Consider the following 24,593-nt stretch of genomic DNA (forward strand, 5'->3'; position numbering starts at 1 on the left):
TACATGGATGAACCTTAAAAACATTGTGCTAAGTGAAAAAAAGTCAGGCAAAAAGCCATATACTGTATGATTCCATGTATAGGAAGTGTCCAAAATAGGCAAATGTATAGATACAGAAAGCAGACTTGTTGCCAGGAGCTGAGGGTGAGAGAATGGGAATAATTGCAAATGGATGTGAAGTTTATTTTTGGAGTGATGATAATGTCCTAAAATCAGAGGTGATGTTTGCATAACTGTGAATATACTAAAAGTGAATATACTAATTCACTGAATTAGTGAATTTTATAGCACAATTATATTTCAATACATCTTTTATAAAACTAGCAGTTCTAATTCTAGTAATCAAAAAGAGGAAAGAGAGATGAATAATTTTTTTTTTTTAATTTGGCTGCTGGTACTGGAGAAAAAAAAACAGTTCCAATTAGAAAAAAAAAAAAAGATGAATTATTCCGTAGGAATACTAAAGCGGATTTCCAAAGGCTTCAGAACTTGATGGCACTAGTTCTTTAACATCTGTAGTTTCAATTCAAAATGTATTTCTTATCCAAGTTATCATAAACCTTAATCTTAACTGTTGGCCATAGTTAAGTTTAATTTGGACCACGTCAGTGGAAATTAGGAGAGGGGAGAAAAAGAATGTGAGAGGGGATGACTAATTTTTCCAAAGGGTAGAAAAAAAATAAAGGATGTTGATAAAGAATATTTATGAACTGATATGAGCTATGGAAGTGTGAAGGACATGTGGACTGGGGCATGTGCTCAGAGTCCCTTAATGGGAAAAAAAGAAGACACTGGGAAATAAGCCTCCTGGGACTTCCATTGGCACCAAGTGTCTCAATGGCTGTCTGTGCTGTCCTTGTAGCAGTGTGGGAGGAGAGAAATCTAGTCCCATGCACAAGCTTTCCGGAAGCTCAGGGTTCCTAACTATCTCAGTATTCCACATTTCATACAAGTACATGTCATCTTCCCAACTAAACTGCAAATCTGTAAGGGTGAGATTGTGTATTTTATGATGGCTCCTTTAATCTCCCATAGCTCCCATTCCTCTACATAACACCATGGATGTTCAGCCAGAACTTGTAGAACAGTGAATTAATCGATCAAATGAATGAACAGCAACTCTATCTACAAGGCTGCCAAACAAGCTACCGCAAGATTCTGATTTACTCTTCGGTTCTTTGTTCCGTCTGTGGAGCACCATTCACATAGTTACCCCGCAGTCCTGCAACCTCACCCATTCTGTAGCACTTCGAAAGGAGAGGGTTGTAACCTCCATAGTCATTGATCTTTCCTTTCAGTACCTACTTTTTTTGAATTTTAAATACACCCTCGAAGCCCTCCCTTCTTCAAGAAAAGATCCAGCCTGTTAACTCTGGGTGTGTAACGTAAGACCTTAGCTGATGTTTTCCTTGCAGGCATACCAAGAATGCCAGTCACCTCTCCAAACCCTCCCCCAAACTAACATGGTCTCCTGAGCCTTGGGTCGTGCCTGGGATAGAGCAGAGTTAGCAGCCATATGTTTTCACTTCGACAGTAAATCTAACTTGGAATTTTAAGAATCTATTTTTCCCCCTCTAGGAAAAAATACTTGGGATATCACATGAAGAAGTAGACTGAAATAGCAGGTTTGTCGTCAGGAATACTCATCGCCTACTGTGGCCCTGTGCGCACTGGCCTCAGATGGACTGCAGGAGATCACAATGTACAAGGCAGAGGGAGCATTGATGTTTTCAAAACCATTATTCCCGTGACTGGAGAGGCATCAGGAGAGGCCTTGTTCGTCTCCAGCTCATAGAACGTAGCAGCGTAGTCCTTGACATTGATGTTTTTCAGGCCCTCCATTGAGTGCCTGAGGAAATCTATAAAGATAAGTGGCGATGTTGTTCCAAACACTCAGAACAGATACCATCATCCTGCCTTTGTTAGCTGCTGTAGGGAAAGTGTGTTACAGATGTCTGCTGACCTCACAGGGGTGAAATGATAAACTGTGCATGTGTTTACACTTCCGTTTCTAGTACTATTTATTTTTAAACTACACTTGGGGTGGCCTAACACCTAGGAAGATGTTGCTCTTCACGTTAGTAAACATAGCCTAAAGAAACTCTTAGGTTTACTGCTACATCCATTTGTTTGGAGAGATAACTGTTGTCTGTGCCTTTTTGAAAAACTTCCATTTGGTACAACATTTTTACTTCAACACCCCCTCAACCCTTTTCTCAGGGACCACACCTCTTCTTCCCAAGGTCCCTGGGACTTCATCATTCTTTGTGGTAGTGCAATGATTGGTAGCAGGTAAAATAAATACATAGAAAGACTACTGTCAAAAGAGTGTCTTCTGATTAGTAAGTAGTAAGTCTTCTGATTGAGCATCAAATGAGTTAATTTACATACAGTGCTTAGAACACTTCTTGGTACTTAATGTTATGTCTTTACTTATGGTCTCTAATATGTGCTGCTCTCAGCTAAGCTGCCAATTTCCTCTTCTGTCAACGCAGTCCCTGATTATTTTCCTGACATTGAGGCTGTTCAGTCTAAGGTTTTTTAGAAATATGCTCAATAGTAAGTGTTTAAGACACAAAACAATTTAAAAATACTATCAAAATATAAGGTCTTATAAATTTCTGGATATCTAGTACCCAGCATATGGCCAGATGTAAAATTGGTGCTTAATAAACCTTTGAAGAATAAATATGTCAATAAGTCAGACATACTCTCAGGTTCAAGGGAAAACTGGATCTATCTATTATCAAATGCTTCACTAGCCTACCCATCTCAATAAAATGGGTTATTCTCTTCTGTTTTCTTCTCCCACATGAAAGTCATCAGTGTTAGCGATAGAGGAGTCTCCATTTTTTTGTTTGTTTTCTTTTGTTTTGAGAGGAGTCTTGCTCTGTCGCCCAGGTTGGAGTTCAGTGGCGTGATCTCAGCTCACTGCAACCTCCACCTCCTGGGTTCAAGTGATTATCCTGCCTCAGCCTCCCAAGTAGCTGAAACTACAGGCACTGCCAGCATGCCTGGCTAATTTTTTTTTTTTTTGTATTTTTAGTAGGGACGGGGTTTCACCGTGTTAGCCAGGATGGTCTCAATCTCCTGACCTTGTGATCTGCCTGCCTCGGTCTCCCAAAGTGCTGGGATTACAGGCGTGAGCCACCACGCCTGGCCAGGAGTCTCCTTTTAGACATGGAGACACTGAAGACCACCTCTTCCTCCACTCTGATCCCACCATTCCAAACTCTTTGCAGTTCCCCAAAGGTATTATGCAACCTGGTACCTCTGAGCCTTCATAACAATATCCTCTCTACTTGGAGTGCTCTTGCCTGCTGGCTTCCTTTCCCCCTAATTCCACTAAAACAACTAACTCTAGCTCATCTTTCCAAATTTCCTTCATTTCCTCCAGGACTCATTTGCTAACCTCCCTTGGCCATCACGTGACTGTATTTGGATGCCTTTTCCCATAAGATGCTCCACATCACCCTGCATGTAGACATTATGGTTAATACATTGCACCGTAAGATTTGGTTTACCCAGTCTTTCTCAGAGAATTGTAAAGTCTTTTGCAAACAGGTGCTATGCCGAATTTAACTTTATATATCTAATGCCTGGCATGGTTTTGGCACACAGTTGCAGAACCATACCCTCGTCTGACTGATATAGCTTGTAAATCAGTATGACTGGAATATGCCCTAAGATATATGTACTTACAACAAGCTCGCCACGTGTTTCCAATATCATCTACAGCTTGTGGTCAAGATGAAGTAACTAACCAGATTTAATCTCCTGCTTGAAACAACTAAAAAAAAAAAAAGACAAAATATATCAGAATGATTTTCAAGGCATTGGACATCAGGTAATGGGGGACTGGTCCCTGAGAGATGAAACTGTAAGTGAGCCCTATGTCTGCCCTAGAGTACTGCATGTAAAGAATTTCTAGGCCATGCTGGAGAGAGGGGAACCCACGCAAAGTTCACCAGCTCCCTGAGTAGAGGGGATAGAGCTAGGAATTCAGGAAGGTCAGAGCAGCTGAAGTTTGCAAGTCTGATAAAGGATGAAGGAGAGTGGCACACCAAGCTCCAGAGACCTGCAGACATTTCCTCTTAGGTGTTCAGATGAATACTGATCAAAACATGCGCATGAAGAAATTACCCAAGGCATGGGGAAGAACCACCTGAAAATGTTAAAAAGAGCGCTCTCCAAAGCCTACACAAGGCCAGGAATACTGCCTGTTTGGGCAATGGGTAGAATACACAAAACAATTTTGTCTCAGAAGTGGCAAAAATTAGCCCTAGACTAAGAACTCTCTGGTTCTGCACAAGCTAAAGATTAAGAGCAAAAACTTAAAGGATTAAACTGCTACCAAGTAACTGAGCTGTGTTCTAGAACAAACACAGGGATATCTATAGAATAATCAAAATATCCAACATCCAACAAGATAATAGTCACAATGTCTAGCTTCCAATAAAAAATTATAAGGCATGCAAAAAAGCAGCAAAATGCAATCCATCATGGGAAGAAAAATCAGGAAATCTAGAATGTTACAGGTGATAGAATTGTTAGACATTAGAACTAGTATAACTGTATTCTACATGTTGAATAAGCCAGAAGAAAGATAACATGCAAAGGACACATAGAACTTGTAAGTATGACTCAGACCAAAGTTCTAGAGATGAAATCTGTAACAACTGAGATGAAAAACATGCTGGATTGGATTAATAGCAGATTAGACATCACAGAAGAATGGATAGGTAAACTTGAAGACAGCAATAGATCCAAAATAAAAAAACAGAAAAATAAGATTGAGGGAGAAAACAGCAATAGTGAATTGTGGAATGACTTCTAATGGCCTAATATAGGTATAATTGAAGTGAAGATTTTCCAAATTTGATGAAAACTATAAACCCACAGAACCAAGAAATTCTACAAATGCCAAGCACCAAAAACAGGGACAGGGAGAAAACTATGCCAAGGCACACCATAAGTGACAAAGAAAAAAATGTCTTCCAAGCAAGCAGAGAAAAAGGCATATTATATGCAGAGAAAGAAAACTTAAAATGACAGCAAACTTCCTGGGGAATAACACAAAAGAAACAGTAACCTCTCTAAAGTATCAGCACACACACACACACACACACACACACACACACACACACAAACTGTAAATGCAGAATTCTATACCCAGCCAAAAGATAATTTTAAAATGTAGGGAAAATAAAGACTTTTTAGATGCATAAATCCTAAAAGAATTCCTTATCAGCAGACCTGAACTATAATAAATATTAAAGAAATTTCTTAGGTAGAAGCCAAATTATTCCAAATAGAAATTTGTATCCAAAAAAAAAAGCACTAGAAATGATAAAACGTGGGTAAATATAAATAATTTTTAATTAAAAGATAATGTACTATTTAAAAGAAAAAATAATACTGTGTTAAAAGAAAAAAATTTAATGTATATTAAAATACATAAGAATAAAAGTACAGAGGGTGGGAGACAGAAATGGAAGTGTAACTGTACAGTTCCACACTATATGTCAAGTACATAATTTCCCTTGAAAGTAGACTGGGCCAGGTGCAGTGGCTCATCCCTGTAATCCAGCACTTCCAGAGGCCAAGGCAGGAGGATCACCTGAGGTCAGGAGTTCAAGACCAGCCTGGCCAACCTGGTGAAACCCCATCTCTAGTAAAAATACAAAAATTAGCCAGGCATGGTGGTGCATACCTGCAATCCTAGCTACTCAGGAGGCTGAGGTGAGAAGATCGCTCGAACCTGGGAGGTGAAGTTTTCAGTGAGCCAACATTGCGCCACTGCACTCCAGCCTGGGTGACAGAGCAAGACTCTGTCTCAAAAAACAAACAAAAAAATAGACTGTGGTAAGTTAAAAATGTATACTATAAACCCCAAATCAACCCCTAAAACACACACACACAAACCAATACAAAATTTATAGCTAATAAGCCAACAACGGAAGTAAAATGGAATCATGAAAAATAATCTACAACAAGGCAGAAAAGGACAGATGAGACAGAAAGAAAACAGCAAGTGGTCTATTAAACTCAACCATATCAATAATCACAATAAATGCAAATGATATAGATATTCCAATTAAATGGCAGAGATTATCAAATTGGATTAGAAAGTCAGACCAACTTTATACACATACACATCCTCCAAAAAAAAAAAAAAACTTTAAATACAAAGACATGAACAGGCAAGGATGGACGCTTTGGGAGGCCAAGGTGGGTGGACTGCTTATGTCCAGGAGTTCAAGACCAGCCTGGGCAACCTGACAAACCCTCTTCTCTACAAAAAACACACAAAAATTGTGTGGTGGCGCATGCCTGTAGTCCCAGCTTCTTGGGAGGCTGAGGAGGGAGGCTCACTGGAGCCCAGTAGGTCAAGGCTGCAGTGAACCATGTTCATGTCACTGCACTCCAGCCTGGGTGACTGGGTGACAGAGACAGACCCTGCCAAAAAAAAAAAAGTCAAAAGAGGAAGATGTACCATAACACCAGTCAAAGGAAAATGGAGTGGCTACGTTAATATCAATCCAAGTAGATTCAAAGCAAATGACATTACCAGGTGATATAGTTTGGATGTTTGTCCCCTCCAAATCACATGTTGAAATACGATTCCCAGTTTTGGAGATGGGCCTAGTGGGAGTTGTTTTGGTCATAGGGGCAGATCCCTCATGAATGGGAGGGATCCCTAAAGTAATAGGTTCACACAAGATCTGGTTGTTAAAGAGTCTGGAATTTTCCACGTCACTGTTGTTCCCTCTTTCATGTGACACGCCTACTCCCCCTTCCCCTTCTGCCATGATTGTAAGCTTCCTGAGACCCTCACTAGAAGCAGATGCCAGCACTATGCTTCTTGTACAATCTGCAGAACTGTGAGTCAAAATAAACCTCTTTTCTTTATAAATCACCCAGTCCCAAGTATTCCTTTATAGCAAGGCAAAATGGACTAATACACCAGGGAAAAAGAATGTCATTTAATAATAATAAACGAGTCAATTCGTCAAAGGACATAACAATCCTAATGTTATGCATCTAATAACAGCCTCAAAATACATAAAGCAAAAACTAATAGAATTGCAAGGAGCAATATACAAAAACGTTTCACAATTATAGCTGGAGATTTCAACATATCTCAATGATTGATAAAACAAGTAGACAGAAAATCAGTAAGGATAGTACAGATTTGAAAAGTTAGAGCATCAAAACCAACAACAGCAGAAAAAAAGCATTCTTTTCAGGTGCACATGGACATTTAAAACATTGAACTATCTTCTGGACCATAAATCTCAATAAATTTAAAAGGATTCAAGTAATTTAAAGAATGTTTGTTGACCACACTGTAATAAATTAGAAATCAATAACAAAGATATCTAGAAAATCCCTCAAATGTTTGGAAACTAAATAAACCTGTCTACATTACCCATGGGTCAAAGCACAAATCAAAAGGGAAATTAGAAGTATTTTTAACTTAAAAATGAAAGCACAGCATACTAGAATTTCTGAGAGGCACTAAGGTAGTACTTAGTACTTCACTTTAGCAAAGGAAACTTTAAAACACTAAACAGCTATGTTAGAAAAGAATAGTCACTAACCGACGACTTCAGCTTGTACCTTAAACTAGAAAAGGCAAATCCAGAGTAGGCATGAGAAAGGGAATTCAAGAAGTAGAAAACAAGAAATAGTGAAAAAAAATTTACAAACCCAAAAGCTGGTTTGTTGAGCATATTGATAAAACCTCTAGTTTGACTAATCAGAAAAAAGGAGAAAATACAAAGATATTTTCAGAATGTTTTCAAAATTTTGAAAAGTAGAATGTGTCATGAGCAGACTAAGAGTAGAAGATATACCAAAGGAAACTCAGCCTGAAGGAAAATTATAGCAGATGGAAACTCAGATCTCTACAAAGGAATAAGGAACATCAAACATAATAAATATGCAGATAAATAAAAGTATTTTTCTTTATGTTTAAAAGACAATTGTTTAAAGCAAAATAGTAATAGTATATTATGGCATTTACAACATGCAGAAGTAAAACTTATGGCAATAAAAACACAAATGAAGCCAGGCGCAGTGACTTTCACCTGTAATTCCTCAACTTTGGGATGCCGAAGTGGGTAGATCACTTGAGGTCAGGTGTTTGAGACCAGCCTGGCCAACATGGTGAAAACCCGTCACTACTAAAAATACAAAAATTAACTGGGCATGGTGGTGCATGCCTGTAATCCTAGCTGCTTAGGAGGCTGAGGCAAGAGAATGGCTTGAATCTGGGAGGCAGAAGTTGCAGTGAGCCAAGATTGTGCCACTGTACTCCAGCCCGGGCAACAGAGCAAGACTCCCGCCCAGGTGACAGAGCGAGACTCCATCTCTCAATAAATAAATAAATAAATACACAAATGCTAGGAAAGAATTCTGGGAAGATAGTGGAGTAGGAAACTCCCACCTAGACAACAATAACTCAGACAGAATCAATCTGAAATAACTATTGTGGAACTCTGAAGTCTATTAAAAGTTTGCAACTTCCAGGCAAAAGCTTCAACAGGTAAACTACAGTTAATTTAATCAATTTCAGCTCTTAGCACAATACCAGCTACCTGTCCCTCAACTCCAGTCCCATGGCAAGCAATGGTGCACCTGTTCCTGGAGAAGTTTGCACACAGCTTGTGGTAAGCAGAGTGGAAAAAAAGAACCCTGTTCTCCAAATGCCAGGGATCTGTGCACTGATTGCTGACTCCTGCTCTGATCAAAGAGGTGCAGGTAAAGAGGTGGCAGTCATTGTTTTTCAGTCTAACCCATTACACCTCTCCCCATGACTACAAGCCTCTCCTCCCCCAGCTGAAGTGACTTCCTGGAAATTTAAAGGGCCTCTGCCCTCTTTTTCTCCTTTTCATTGTTCTCCTTTTCCCCTTTGGGGAGCCAGACAATGAGACTAGGATATTCAAGAGCAACTGTATTTGGGGGGAAAATATGAAACTGACCTTGCATGTCCAAAGAGAGGCACAGACTCAGAAAAGACCTCAGAAGACTTAAATTTATACCTCAGGGTGATCCTTGGTACAGAGACAGTGTACAACAATTAAAAATCAAAACCACGCAAACCCAAACCACAAAATAGCAAGCCCTGGGGAAGGGGATTAATCTGATTTCCACAGTTACCATATTATTAGATTCAAATGTCTATGTTTTCAACAACAACAAAAAATCAAAGCATACAAAGAAACAGGAAAGTATGACCCAAAGGAAAAAAATCAACAGAAACTGTCTCTGAAAAAGATCTGGTGGCAAATGTACTAGAGAAAGGCTTTCAAACAACTGTCTTAAAGATTCTCAAAAAAGAACAAAGGAACATGTGGAGAAAGTTAAAAAGTAATGTAAATAGCATATGAACAAAATAGAAATATCAATAAAGAGACAAGCAACCTAAAAAGAAAACAAAAAGAAATTTTGAAAGCTGAAAGTACAATTACTGAAATAAAAAATTCACTAAATAAATTTAAAGACAGATTTGAGCAAGCAGAAGAAAGAATCAGGAAACTTGAAGATAATGACACAGGATTTTTCTTGACCCCTTTGCTGGGCTTGCAGCAGGGGCACCCATCTACTCGGCCAGCTGTGCTCAGCCCCTGGTAGGAGGGAGCACATGGGCAAGCGAGTGCAGGGTTTGACTTGTCGCTCCAAGCGCCAACACAGGAGCAAGCTCTATGCAGACCCCACGGCCAGCCCAGGTGTGTTGCCCTAAGGGGAATGCAACAGTGCCCAAGCAGGGGTGCCCCATGACCCTAAATCCCCAGAAGGGGTGTTAGTGTGCTAATTAGCTCTTTTAGTTCTGCTGTCCACAGCCTGATGGACAGCAGCATGTTAACAGCTCAGTCAGATTCTTGCCCCTCCTTGGCCCAGGGCTCCAGAACTGGCGTGGCTTCGGGACAAGCTTGGCCCCCCCACTGCTTCTGTCATGTGGGGAAGCTGCCCTCCACCATCGAGGGCAGAGGGCCAGTGTTACAGCCTTTCTGGCCACCCACATTCAGTGAGTCCCAAGCTCTTGTTCTGCTTCCAAGAAGAATGAGGTCACGCTGACAATTAAAGGGTGGTAAAGACAGATAATTTTATTGAGTGAAGAAACAGCTGTCAGTGGAGAGAGGGTGGGAAGGTTGGATTGTCTCTCCTGAAGTCAGGTTGTCTCTCTCAGTGTGGCTGAGTCTGGTATTTTTATAGGAACAGGATAAGGTAGTGCGTGCCTCCTGGTTTGTGAGTATGCAAGAAGGGTTAAAACCAAGGCACCAGTGAAAGGTGGGCACAGTGTAAAAACAATTAGGGAACGGTAGGTATATGTAAAATAGGTGAAGGGTGGGGATCAATCAAAGGAAAGCACACCAAACAGGAAGACACTTCTCAATCCAGTGTGTGAATTTGACTTGTAGCTTGGCCTTCAGGCTTTAAACTCTCTTTGGCTTGAATGTGGGGTTTCACTGGGGAACTGCCCATCTGCCTAGGATTTCTCTGTCTCCTGCCTCTATCAATAAGACAATGGAAATTATCAAGTCTGAGGAACAGAAAGAAAAAGTCTGAAGAACAGTGAACAGAGCCTAAGGGAGCTGTGAGACATCATCAAGCTGCCCAACACAAGCATTATGGGAGTTCCAGAGGAAAGGAGAGAGAGAGAGAGAAAGAGGCACAGAGGATACATGAAGAAATAATGGCTGCAAACGTTATAAACTTGAGGAAAGATATGAATGTAAATATCCAAGAAGCTCAATGAATTCCAAGCACAATGAACTGAAAGAGACCCACCCTGAGGCACATTATAATCAAATGCCTGAAAGACAGTGACAGATAATCCTGAAAGTAGGATGAGGGAATTGACTCATCACATACAAAGGACCCTTAGATCATCAGCAGATTTTTCATCAGAAACTTTGGATGCCAGAAGGCAATGAGCCAATATATTCAAAATGCTAAAAGGAAAAAAAAAAAAAACAGTGTCAACCAAGAATCCTATATTCAGCAAAACTATTGTATTAGCTCGTTCTCACTCTGCTATAAGGACATACCCATGACTGGGTAATTTATAAAGGAAAGAGGTTTAATTGACTCACAGTTCAGTGTGGCTGGGGAGGCCTCAGGAAACTTATAATCAATGCATAAGGGGAAACAAACATGTCCTTCTTCACATGGCAGCAGGAGAAAAATGGGAACCAAGCAAAGTGGAAAGCCCCTTATAAAACCATTAGATCTTGTGAGAACTTACTCACTATCACAGGAACAGCATGGGGAAAACTGCTCCCGTGAGTCAAATACCTCCCACCAGGTGCCTCTCATGACACATGGGGATTATGGGAACTACAATTCAAGATGAGATTTGGGTGGGGACACAGCCAAACCATATCAATTATCTTTCAAAATGAGGGGGAAATTAATTCCCAGATAAACAAAAGCTGATTGAGTTTGTTAGACTAGGTCACCTCTGCAGGGTGAAATTAAAGGACTCTTGCCAGTAACTAAAGCCATTTGAAGAAATAAAGATCTCTATGAAGGTAAATACATAGGCCACTACCAAAGCTAGTATTATTATTGAGATAGATTCTTGCGCTGTTGTCCAGACTGGAGTACAGTGGCACAATGTCAGTCCACTGCAACCTCCATCTCCTGGAGGAGTCAAGCAATTCTCATGCCCCAGCCTCCCAAGTAGCTGGGATTACAGGTGTGTGCCACCATGCCCAGCTAATTTTTATGTTTTTAGTAGAGACAGGGTTTCACCATGTTGGCCAGCCTGGTCACAAACAGGTGATCTGCCTGCCTTGGCCTCTCAAAGTGCTGGGATTACAGGCATGAGCCACCATGCCCCACCCAAAGCTAGTATTATTTGGACAAGGGTTTGTAACTCTACTTTTTGTTTTCTACACTTTTTTTTTTTTTTTTTTGAGACAGAGTCTTACTCTGTCATCCAGGCTGGAGTGCAATGGCGCAATCTCTGCTCACTGCAACCTCTGCCTCCCAGGTTCAGATGATTCTCCTGCCTCAGCCTCCCGAGTAGCTGGGACTACAGGCACACGCCACCACACCTGGCTAATTTTTTGTATTTTTAGTAGAGATGGGTTTTCACCATGTTACCCAGGACGGTCTCAATCTCCTAACCTCATGATCTGCCTGCCTCAGCCTCCCAAAATGCTGGGATTTCAGATGTGAGCCCCTGCGCCTGGCATTTTTTTTTTTTTTAAGACAGAGTCACACTCTGTCACCCAGACTAGAGTGTAGTGGCATGATCTCAACACACTGCAAACTCTACCTCCCAGCCTCAAGCTATTCTCCTGCCTCACCTTCCCGAGTAGCTGGGATTACAGGCATGCACCACCACACGCGGCTATTTTTGCTATTAGTAGAGACAGAAGCTCACCATGTTGGCCAGGCTGGTCTCGAACTCCTGACTTCAAAGGATCCTCCCACCTCGGCCTCCCAAAGTGCTGGAATTACAGGTGTGAGCCACCATGCCCAACCAAGAGACTAATAATACATTTTTACAAACTAATTTAAACACTAGTATTGTTTTAACTTTGTTACTTTTGTTGTTGTTGTTGTTGTTGTTGTTGTTGCCCAGGGTGGAGTGCAGTGGTGTGATCTCGGCTCACTGTAACCTCCACCTCCTGGGTTCAAGCCATTCTCCTGCCTCAGCCTCCTGAGTAGCTGGGATTACAGGCATGCGCCACCATGTCCAGCTAATTTTTGTATTTTTTGTACAGATGGAGTTTCACCATGTTGGCCAGGCTGGTCTCAAACTCCTGACCTCGGGTTATCCGCCCACCTCAGCCTCCTAAAGTGCTGGAATCACAGGCATAAGCCACCATGCCCAGCCTCCACATTGTTTTCTATATAATTTAAAATTCTAATGTGTTTGAAATAATTATTAGTTTATGTTTGGGGGCACATGGATAAAGATATAACTTTGTGACAACCAACCAAATGGGGTGGGGATGGAGCTATAAGTAAGTAGATTTTTTTGGCCAGGCGTGGTAACTTATACCTGTAATCCCAGCACTTTGGGAGGCTGAGGTGGGCAGATTGCTTGAGCCTAGGAGTTCAAGACCAGCCTGGACAACGTGGTAAAACCTCATCTCTACAAAAACTACAAAAAAATTAGCTGGATGTGGTGGTGTGTGCCTGTAGTCTCAGCTACTTGGGAGGCTGAGGTGGGAGGATCACCTGAGCCTGGAAGGTGAAGGTTGCAGTGAGCCAAGGTCGTGTCACCACACTCCAGCCTGCATGACAGAGCAAGAGTCTGTCTCCACACACACACACACACACAAAGAGACAGAAAACTATCAAATTTAGTATGTTTTATGTGGTACAGGAGTCTTCATATTGAAATGAAGACCCGAAGAAACAGGTAAGTGTGTGTTTTGTATTAAGTTTGATGAAGAGTAGACAGTTGTAGAGAAATATGGTAGGACATAAAGGGTGTGATCTCATCATAACTGGGGGAAACTTAGCAAGACCTAAGTTTAGATTCTTCTTTGTGATCCTTTTTGTTTGTTTGTTTTTGTTTTCGAGACAGAGTCTTGCTCTGTCGCCCAGGCTGGAGTGCAGTGGCGCGATCTTGGCTCACTGCAACCTCCCCCTCCTGGGTTCATGCCATTCTCGTGCCTCAGCCTCCCGAGTAGCTAGGATTACAGGCACCCATCACCACAGCTGGCTAATTTTTGTATTTTTAGTACAGACGGTTTCACCATGTTGGCCAGGCTGGTCTCAAACTCCTGACCTCAGGTGATCCACCCGCCTCAGCCTCCCAAAGTGGTGGGATTACAGGCGTGAGCCACTGCGCCCGGCTGACCCTTTGTCTTTAGAGATAAAAATGTTCCTTTGCTCCAGGCACAGAGAGGGCACCTGTCACACCAGGGACCTGCTTAAGGGGAAGATCAGAAAACTTATCCCAGGTTTATAATCTGCTTCAGGTGAGAATGATGAGGGAATCCTGCTTCTGTGATTTTTATCAAATTCCTTCAGCTCAAAATAGTATTCCAAGGTGTCATATTTTAGGTACTATGTTCTGAGTCCCAGTAGAGAAGACACAAATTACCGATGTTAGAAACAAAAACAGACATTAAAAGGAGAGAGAACGTATTTTATGTCAGTAAATCAACAACTTAGATGAAATGGACAAATTCCTTGAAAGACACAAGTAACTAAAGCGGACATAAGAAGAGAAAATATGAATAACCCAGAGAAACTGAGGTATTAAAATTTTTCCTGTTACATATGTATCTGCAGTTAAGAATCATAGCACTGCATATTGAGACCCTATCCCTTTCTTTCCCATGGAATCCCCAAGAAGGAACTTCAATTACTGGACAAAAGACGAGAATCTTCAAGGCTGTTCAATTGAGTAATGGTAGTGGGGGAGCTTTTGGTAGGACGACCAGAAGTCAAAAGACCTCAGGATAATCACTTCTGTCTGCCATGCAGCTCGTGATGTAAGATGGGCATTGGGCTGTCTCCTTTTTGACAGTTATTTTCTTTAGAAAGGAAAGCAAGTGCCTAGGGGAAATGAAGCATCTAATAGGAATCTCCATGGAGTAGAATACCACATACGTGTTTGGGCTCCAACGGACTCTACCTTGTAATACAATTCATTGCCTCAAATGCATTATGTGTAAGTACCTCTCTAGAACAGGTATTGGAATTGACTTATTAAAAGAGTCAACTGGTAGCCAGGCGCGGTGGTTCACGCCTGTAATCCCAGCACGTTGGGAGGCCAAGGTGGGCAGATCACGAGGTCAGGAGATCGAGACCATCCTGGCCAAAATGGTGAAACCTCGTCTCTACTAAAAGTACAAAAAAAAAAAAAAAAAAAAAAGCTGGGTGTGGTGGCGCATGCCTGTAATCCCAGCTACTCGGGAGGCTGAGGCGGGAGAATTGCTTCAACCAGAGTCAGAGGTTGCAGTGAGCTGAGATCACACCACTACACTCCAGCCTGGCGACAGAGCGAGACTCAGTCTAAAAAAAGTCAACTGGCTCATTAAAGAGTCAAGGTTCTGAAAACTCTACATTAGACTAATGCCAATAAATACTGAGAGATAAATGAGTCCAGACATGCCTTGACAATTAATTACTATGGAATAAAGATTGAAATCTAGACCTCAATCCATGTCCTTTTCCCTCTACCCAGAGACAACCCGTTTTCTCTGACAGTCTCGCTCTTGTTGCCCAGGCTGGTTGGAGTGCCAAAGTCCCGTCTCGGCTCACTGCAACCTCTGCCTCCTGGGTTCAAGCGATTCTCTTGCCTCAGCTCCCGGAGTAGCTGGGATTACAGGCACCTGTCACAACGCCTGGCTAGTTTTTGCATTTCTAGTAAAGACGAGGTTTCTCCCTGTCAGTTTAGGCTTGTCTCGAACTCCTGACCTCAGGCAATCCGCTCGCCTCGGCCTCCCAAAGTGCTGGGATTACAGGCGTGAGCCACTGCGCCCGGCGATAACCCATTTCTAATCAAAATTTTGCAGTGGAGCTTTTCATACTCAAATTGGGCATTTCCTGTCAAGCCTGGTCATTAATCAGTTTATTATTATTTTTATTCTAGAGGTAGGAGTTTCTCTGTTGACCAGGCTAGTCTCAAACTCCTGACCTCAAAAGATCTTCCCGCCTCAGCTTCCCAAGTAGCTTACAGGCTCAAGCTACCACAGCTGGCAATCATTTGGTTATTTTAAGTCGGAGGGTGGGAGGCAGGGAAAGGCAGCACAGTGCCTGGTACACAGTAAATGCAGGCTAGAATGTTAATCAAATTATCCTTCATTTTAACTTCTGCATTGGAGAAGATGGTTTTGTACGTTGACTAAATATGAATTTGCAAATGCAAATCTTAAGCAGATTTTCTGTGGGAGGAAGGGTGGATTGTGCAGATTACATAATGATATAAATGGATGGAGCCAGAGATCTGAGGGCAGTAATTCATCACTTGAATTAAATTTATAGCAGCACTGCAATCATATACAAGGCAAAGAATTAAAATGAAAACTACTTAATGATTTACTTAGCTGAAAACCTATCTGGGGAAAGGAGGACCCAAAACAGTTTGCATTGTTTTCCCCATTCCTGAGACTGCCTTTCAATCAGGCAAACCCATCTTCTGCCTTTTCTTTCTTTCATTTAACTAGGAATGGCACAACTTGGGAGTTTTTGTTTTCCTTCCAGGGGAAAGAATGGGAGGAGTCAGCAAAGACCAAAGTAAGTTCACTTATTTGAGAGCACTGGCTAAGGAAAAGCATTATATTAAAACCTGGTTTCCCTTTCATTGGTATTTGGGCTCAAATACTGCAAAATACAAAAGCAGCTTTTCTCCCTTCCTATCAAACTGGTAAGCTTCGTATCAAGCAGAGACCTGATATTTCACTGGTTTTCACTATGTCCTACCTGCATAGAAAAAGAATCATCGCATCGCACTGGGCTCTTCACCAGGAAAGCAATGTGCATTTTATAAGCTAATTTAAGATCTTGGAAGAGAGGGAAGTGCTCAGAGGCCATACTAGAACTCCTTCCAGTTTACTGAAAACAAGACCAGTTCTGAAGCACAGGCTATTTCTTATTCTTGTTCCCAAACACAAATGCTGCCAGCACTGAACGAAGCAACAGCCCTTCGCAAATCTCTTGCACAGACTGATTGGCTGATTGATTTAGAGACAGGGTTTCACTCTGTAGCCCAAGGCTGCAGTGCAAGTAGCGCAATCACAAGTCTTACTGCAGCCTCAACCTCCCCGGCTTAAGTGATCCTCCTCCTTCAGTCTTCCAACTAGCTGGGACTATGGGTGTGCTGGCAGAGTAGTATTTAAAATGCAAACAATAAAGCTGGGTTTTGTTGTGTCTGAAACAGCTTATTTACATCACAGCAAAGCACAACCAGCTACTGTCTAAATTTCTTGCTGAAAAGAAAGGACAGACACTTTTACTTTTCCACTGTTTTATTATAAAAATCAACATTTCATTTGTTACAATTCAGCTTATTTATCGTAATAATCAAAAAGGGGGTTTTATACAAGGTATTTTTATACAGTTTATAATTAAAGCACTTATTTTACAAAAGGAGGGAAGTGAAGAAGTGGACAAGGGCTGACCAAATGTTGGCCATTATAATATAAATACATCCTTGCAAAGCACCATCGTACCAAAGTCGATGAACAAGAAACACCAGTTGACTTTCAGACAATGACAAAGATTAAAGCTTAAGGGAAAAAAATAAAGGAAAAACATCTGAAAGCAGCACCAGATCCTTCACTTGCAAATAAGGCTAGTCCAGTTTCATCTTCTTGGTATTCTTTCTACTTTTTAACATTTTTCCTTACTAACCCATATATTTAATTTCATGTAATATTGGATTTAATCAGACTTTAAAATTTTTCCCTTTAATACCCTATTTAGGCATTAGATATATAGAATATATATCTCTATATAAATATCTCTATCGCCCATCCTGCTTATATTTGATTAAAAAACAAAACAACCAAAATGGACAGTTAAGCAAAAGCATGTTGTCTATAATTCTTTGGTGTTGCTTCTGGGCAAACTCTAAGTGATGGTGGGAAATCTAACCGTTTGTTAGGTCTGTACTCTGCTTCTAAGTACAAGAAATCATTTAATTCGTAATTCTATCTGTAAAGTCATGAAGATTTTTTTCAGCAATAAACTCAAATGCTTTATGAAAAAGAAAAACAGCAAAGTTTACCTCAATTGAAGGAGGGTGAAGGTAGAGTCAGTAACTGATTAACGTAAGACTCCACCTTCCACTCCACTCAGGTACAGGCTTTATGAGACGTAGATCAAGTCAGACAATAGCTTGAGAGTATGCATTTACAATACTTATAATTTAATTTTTTTTAAATTATAAATGTATAATTTTATACTTGAGGTCCAAAGTCTTCTACTGTAAAATGTTGAGAATTTCAAAAGCTAAATTTTGAGACTATTATAAAATGGTGCCTTCCCAAAAGTTAGAAGCCACACATGCACGACAAGTACTTTATAAAATCAGCTTTCTCTTGGCTCATTTTAGGCTTAAGAAATACCAAATAAAATTAAATTCCTTGAGTTTAAGAATTCTGATACTGTTTTAAACAACACTTGACTATAAGCTTCTTTAGGACTCAGTCCACACTTAGTGTATGGTCTCATCTGTAGGTGCCCAAATATTTGTCCACCAACTGACAATTGGTCAACACACTGACATCCTTACTCTAGATAAACTATGGATGCCGTATGTAGACTGAAGCACCACTCATTTATTAAGAGCTGACATATTTCGGATGTGAAAAGTCCAAGATTTTTGTTTCTGAATCTTGTTAGATACATAATGATAACCAATATGTAATTCCTATGGCATGCAAATCAATGAAGTGGGACAAAGTTTCCCCTACAAGAAATAAAACAATTCAAAATATGACATTTCTAAGAATCTAATCTAGGCAGCGGCAGCCTGTTCACTGCATAGAAGTAGGCTTGCTTAAAGCATACCTCTTCAGTCTCTATTATGACTACTGATATCAAGTCACATAAATAAACACATTTCATTAACACACTAGGTAAGCCACAGCTATTAACTCTGCAGGAAGTATTCTTCATTAATAGGGCTTTATAGCAAGAGAAAAAGATGATCCTCCAAAACTGCTACCTAATACAGATGGTGGCTAGTTTTATACCTTCAATAATGAATGAGTTTCCTTCATATAAATTACTGACTTCAGGGTATTTTTAAATGATAAAGAAATACAACCCTCAAAATCATCTTAAAATTGTACTGCCCAAAGCCCCTTCCCCCAATTACTGGCCTATATTAGATTAAAATGTACTTCAAAGTCTTCATTTCTAAATACCTATCATCTCTGTAGAATAGCTGTTCTCAAACTTACTGAAGAATCAGAGATCTCTTGGTAATATATCACAAGGTATTTTTATATTAAAATTAAAGTACATAATCTTCTGCTAAACAGACATCTTGTGATATGCTGTAAGAGTGGCAGAAAGTGCCAAAGGCATAATAAAATTTCATGGAAGAAAAACTAATAGTGAGAAAATTCTATCCACCAACTCTGTTTTTTCCTGTGAATGTGCCATTATCTGACTTAAGCAAACAGAACTCCTTAAATCACTATTCAGAAGATCACGACTCGTTGGAACCGAGTCCAGGCCTTAGTTTAAAAAGACCACTTCAATGCAGAATAGCTTACTGTGGCGCACACAGAGTATGTTATGCTCAAGTTTATTTCTTGGATAATTTTAATCACATGAGTTAGTGCACATATTTTAGGACACATGTTCAAAATAAATACTTTTGCATATAACGAATCTAATGAGACATTATTCATTTCCCCCCCTGCACAATGAATTTAATATGTCAAATTTAAAAATCCCTTTTCTTTTTCCCCCCTAAGTTGTGGTCTCATGTATTTCCTCTCGACTTTTCCAATTACAGTGCGTGTTTAATAATCAATACACAGTTTACTTAAGCTTAACTGTCCATGTAACCTAAGCGTGAATAAATCTTTCCAAATTTGACAATTCTCTCATTAAAAAGTACTCCCAGAAATATTAAGAATCCATCTCATCTACCCGAGAAAGAGAACACTGAGATTACGCTGAACTGCCTTAAAATAATTTTAAACAAATTGGCACACAAATTAGTATTTTGAAGAAGAGGCCATTGCCATCGCAGTGCAGGCGTGTGGACTGAGATCCAACAAGGCAATATTCTTCTTAGTTTATTAGAGTGCAAGTCCCCACACGGGAAGTCCACCAGATTAAGATGCACATTTAAAAATGTAAACATATAGAACTGTCAAATTCTAACTGACACGCAGGTATTGCTAACCTTTCCATCTTCATTTAAGCACCAAGTGCCCCCGTGAATCACAGAACCCAAGTTCAATGTCCATTTTGTCTGACACTGTAGGCATTTAGTTCCGGCAACAGCAAGAGTTCATGCTTGTCTGACTGAGAAGCAGGACTCGGACAGATTTACCATTTGCTTCTATGCAAAATCAAGTGCACCTGATTCTTACAGTCTCCAACAGTCAGCATTATTCTGAAACCACAATTTTATCTTCAAAAACTTTACTTAGGTATTTCATGAACAGTTACTTCACCCTTGCCAAAATTCTGAATCCTTTCTTCCACTGTTTTCTCTTGGGCCCTGAAACCCAGAGAAGCCTTGGCAAGACAGAATTTAAAAAGAAAAAAAAAATTCAATAATTAACTGACCAACACCTCTTAAGCTAAAAATATATTAGTTTAAAACCATTCAATTTTAGCAGAGAAGTGCTAGACATGTGTAAAAAGCAGGAAACTGACTTCTGGCAAGGTGGCAGAGCAAGTGCTAGAATCATTCCACAGGTCAGCCCTGATAGCTGAAGATGTAGCATCCCCAGTACCATACATGACAGCAGGTCACGCAGATCACAAAAGAGGCTTCCATTATTCCCTTCCACCCAAATTCTGACAGCTGAAAAGTTAAAAGTTTGCCTTCTCATTTAATTCTCATTGTTAAATTTGTTACATTATCTTAATCCATAATGGGTAAGAGAGGATCCACATAAAAATATGAGGTGATTACAAGAATAATTTGTGGATAATTTGAAAACAGCCTAACATTCACAGTGGGTAACAGAAAGATATTAAATTCATGTCACACATTAGAAGAGGTATGTATGTAGACATCATTCTGAGAAAAACCGGCCTAAAGAACATGAAAACGTCACAAACTGTTTAATATAGGGCAAATCCTAATAAGAAAAAATTCTTTTTAAATAGATTGTCTCTAACCAGAACATATTTAAATGTTTTACTCAGGAAAAAAAAAAAATATATATATATATATAAATGATTTCATACTGTGATATATGCTGAAAGTAGTGCAAGGATATATGATTAATTTACAACAAAAACATAATGGTTAAATTTTTAATTCTTAAACATTGTCTATATGTGTTGTAAAAAAACATTTTAATGAGCATTAAAACAATCTTGGAAGAAGAGAAATAATATGTCTAACTTTTGATCATTATGCAAAAACAGCTGTCAAATTGAAGAGCTAAGCCTACTGGGGAATGGAGCTAGAAGAAATATTAAAATCAACTTTAATTTAGAAAATTCCATTTAGTCAATGCCTCAGCTTTAAAAAATCATGGTATCTTAGCCAAATGACCTACCAAGTTGCTGGGGGAGGCAGCAAGGTAAACATAGAGAAAAAATTCATTTTGACAGAGGTATGGATTCTAAAGGTAGGGACAGAGACTTGCACACACACACAGCTTCATGGCATCTTACCAGAGGGCTGATCTCTCCTACAACAGCAGCACCCAGAATGGGTTTTTAGAAGTATCTATCTTCCTCACTAACACTGTTGGATTCCTAGAGAAAACAAAGCCCTTCGTCCAAGGTTAGTATTAATTCCTTTTTTTTCCTTTCATGATTTCTTACTTGTTGGCCCTCAAATGTTAGTTAACTGAAGGCTAGCTGGCTACATCCAAGTATCTATGGTTTGCTGCTCTGAGATGGACTTAATTTTTCTTCTTCCTCTTTTTTGTTTTTGGTATCAATAAAGCCCAGATATTCCTGGTCAGTGATGCCTTTATAATTCCTGTTTCCTTTGTACTCAGTTGCTTCACTGGGTTTAAGGCATGCTTTGTGTATTTAGTTTGCAAAAATAAAACTTTTAGTACAAATTTATTTTTTTATACAAACTTTTATGGCACAAGCAGCAAATCTGCTGTTTTAAGAAAATATATAAATATCCTTTTCTTCTGTACAAATATCTCCAGTATTCCCTACCCCATTTTATAATTTTAACTGTACATGGTCTGCCTCATCCTTCTCTAATAGCTCCCTCCCCCCCTCCAGATCTCAACCAAATTTATATTTACATTTTTATGTTGGAGGCAGTCAGAGGAGGAGGGCCCCTCCTCAGGAGGAGTCTGTACAGGGAGAGGGTGGCGGTGGGTAGAGGTGATGAGAATAGCTCCTCTCTGTGTATGGAGAAGGTGGGCAGCTTTCATAGTTCTCCTCTGCTGACAAGTATTGGCTTCGGGGTGTGGGAGGTGGGGGCACAGGTTCTGAATCATAGTTCAAGTCACTGGTATAGCCCTTGGCTGTTGCCACTGAGGTCATTCTCCGACTAGGAGCATAGTCACTGTCACAAACATCTGTGCTGCAGGGTGTGGTGGGGGGTGCAAAGTGCCGGTAGCTATATGGCCTGTAGCTGGCATAGGGAGAAAACAAAGATAAGCAGTTAGTTTTACAAAAAAATGATTTTCCCTTTCAGAATAGAGGTATTAGATGTAAACTACACTATGAAAACAATAAGCTACTGCAATTTAAATTTACACAGACCAAGAGGCAATTTTCAATGGCAGATTCGCTAAGGAAGACAGCATGTACTTTCTTATTTGCAAATAAGAAAGTGGCAAGTGAAAATGAACAGGATGGAAATGCAGAGGTGAATTCAATCTAGTCTCTGGGTGTGCTCTTAGATCTTCAAGTTAAACTATATCACAGAACAAAAAATGACTATTCAAATTTGTTCTGCAGTTTCATAGCCTATGGGAAGAATGGGTTTTTACATATTTTATACTGCTCAAACATGTCAGTATTTCCTCAACATTCTCTACTCCAAAATTAACCTGATGAATAATTAATTTAATGACATCTGAAGACTTCATTTCTTTCTTCTGTACAATTCTGTACAATTTCTGTACAATCCAGGCTGGATTTTGGTAGACAGCCTCAGGGGCATAACTATTCCATTACTGTTACCTTAGCAAAGGGAAATTGCTGTGGTTGGGGGAACAGTTTTCCTTCCCTGTGCATAGATAAGTACCTGTCATAAGAGCAGCTTTAAACATCAAAATGATAAAATTTAAATGCCCATAAAGAGTCAGTGAATTTTCTAATGTATATTTCAGAGGACTAGCTTATTTCTTACACTTATTTATCTTTATAAGGGATGTACAGTTGTTAGGTTTGTAGCATTGCTAACTAAAGAAAAAGGCATTGCAAAGAGAGAAACATACTAGTGAAAATAAGATTTGACCTAAGTTCTGGCTTTTCTGTCATTTCTACTTCTATTTGTAACTTCTTATACCTGTTTACTCTAAATATGGTAAAGCTGATCTTAAACTTATCCCAAAGATTTTTTCATAAGCTTTCTCGTCAAAGGATCAAGAGGATAAAGAGAAGGGGCAAAAGCAAGTTAAAAACTGATACAACCATTCATAAAACACCTTGTGATATACAGCACCACAAGATAATATATCCCAGGAACCCAGGATACAAACCATTTGCTATCACTTGGACTGACTTCAAAAGAAATGGCTGCCATGATTGTTCACAGTTACAGATCAAACTCCTTGTTCTACTCTGTCTCCCTTTCTTACTACTGCGTTTGATCAGTCTTTAACAAAGAAAGAAAGAAAGAAACCAGCCTGGGCATCATAGCAAGACTCCGTCTCTACAAAAAATTTAAAAAAGTGAGCCAGGCGTGGTGACACACACCTATAGTCCCAGCTACTTGGGTGGCTGAGGCAGAAGGACTGCTTGAGCCTGGGAGGCGGAGGTTGCAGTAAGCTGTGATTGTGCCCCTGCATTCCAGCCTGGGCAACAGAGCAAGACCCTGTCTCTAAATAAATAAATAAATAAATAAATAAATAAATAAATAAATAAATAAATAAATAAATAAAAATAAAAATAAAAAGGCTGCAAGGCTGCCAGAGACCAAAAGTTATGCGACACACTGAGTGAGTTCTCAAAGGCTTTTACTATCAATACTGACATGATGTCACAGTTACTGTTTTGTTTTGTTTTTTGGTCTTAACTTTTTGTCCAATCAGGTGTCAATCCTTGGTGAAATTTCTAAGGTTAACATTTAAAAGTCCAAATACTTCTATTTTCATGAAAAAAATAAAACAAATTGAATTAATAAAATTCTTTCATGTCCCAGTTTAGACCAAAATCTCAACAAATGATGAAAGTTTTGACTCAGAGGAACAGAAATTGGGCTTATCTGGAAAACAGTTAAGCAAGAACAGTTTTTTATGCAATCGTGTTTATTCTGATGAGTGCCTCATTCAATTTGATTTAAAGACATTACTTTTTAAAAATGATATTTTATCTCTTTTGTCATTTCTCAATTTTCAGGCTTCTGCTTTCTCTGTTTTGGCTTCCTAGAAGAAACTTGTGTCAGGGAAAGCAGCATTACAACAAATCATTAAAACAATCAGTTCAAAGCCAAGGCTATTTCAAACAGTCTTATCTAAACTGACATGAGAATTCTGAGTGAGATACTTTAAGTGGTTCCCACTTTATTTCTACAAGAGTGAGGTCATGTCAGTCCAATCTGACTGCAATGCTAGGGAAGATAACAGAAGATTATCTAGAGAGGACAGCATATAGAAAAGATTATCTCGCAGATAACAGGCACTTGAGGGATGCCCATAAACCCTGGGCACTTCAGTGTTTAGACAGAAACTCTCACGCTGCTGATGATCTGTTGGCCGTTCAAGGAACATAGAAGTGGAAGCTGACACAACAGTACCTGACCTGCTCAACACACCTTATAGACT

The 24,593-nt window shown here is 39.7% G+C and overlaps 2 protein-coding genes across 7 annotated transcripts in view; one reads left to right on the forward strand and one right to left on the reverse strand.

The window, feature by feature from the left end:
- Window positions 1-24,593, forward strand: part of BCL2L14 (BCL2 like 14) — an 82,921-nt gene that overhangs the window by 40,453 nt on the left and 17,875 nt on the right. For 3 of the 4 annotated variants that reach the window (XM_073020492.1, XM_007967694.3, XM_073020491.1), the window contains one exon: window positions 1,579-2,326. In XM_073020492.1, coding sequence (XP_072876593.1) covers window positions 1,579-1,617 — 39 coding nt within the window. In that variant the 3' untranslated portion in view covers window positions 1,618-2,326. Of the gene's footprint in view, window positions 1-1,578; window positions 2,327-16,185; window positions 16,219-24,593 lie in introns of those variants that run through there. The other variant, XM_073020493.1, reaches the window with a different exon arrangement.
- LRP6 (LDL receptor related protein 6) overlaps window positions 16,932-24,593 on the reverse strand; it is a 154,795-nt gene continuing 147,133 nt past the window's right edge. For 2 of the 3 annotated variants that reach the window (XM_007967688.3, XM_007967686.3), the window contains one exon: window positions 16,932-22,234. In XM_007967688.3, coding sequence (XP_007965879.1) covers window positions 21,940-22,234 — 295 coding nt within the window. In that variant the 3' untranslated portion in view covers window positions 16,932-21,939. Of the gene's footprint in view, window positions 22,235-22,267; window positions 23,426-24,593 lie in introns of those variants that run through there. The other variant, XM_073020489.1, reaches the window with a different exon arrangement.

This window comes from Chlorocebus sabaeus, chromosome 11 (assembly GCF_047675955.1).
Source record: "Chlorocebus sabaeus isolate Y175 chromosome 11, mChlSab1.0.hap1, whole genome shotgun sequence".
Taxonomy (NCBI): Eukaryota; Metazoa; Chordata; class Mammalia; order Primates; family Cercopithecidae; genus Chlorocebus; species Chlorocebus sabaeus.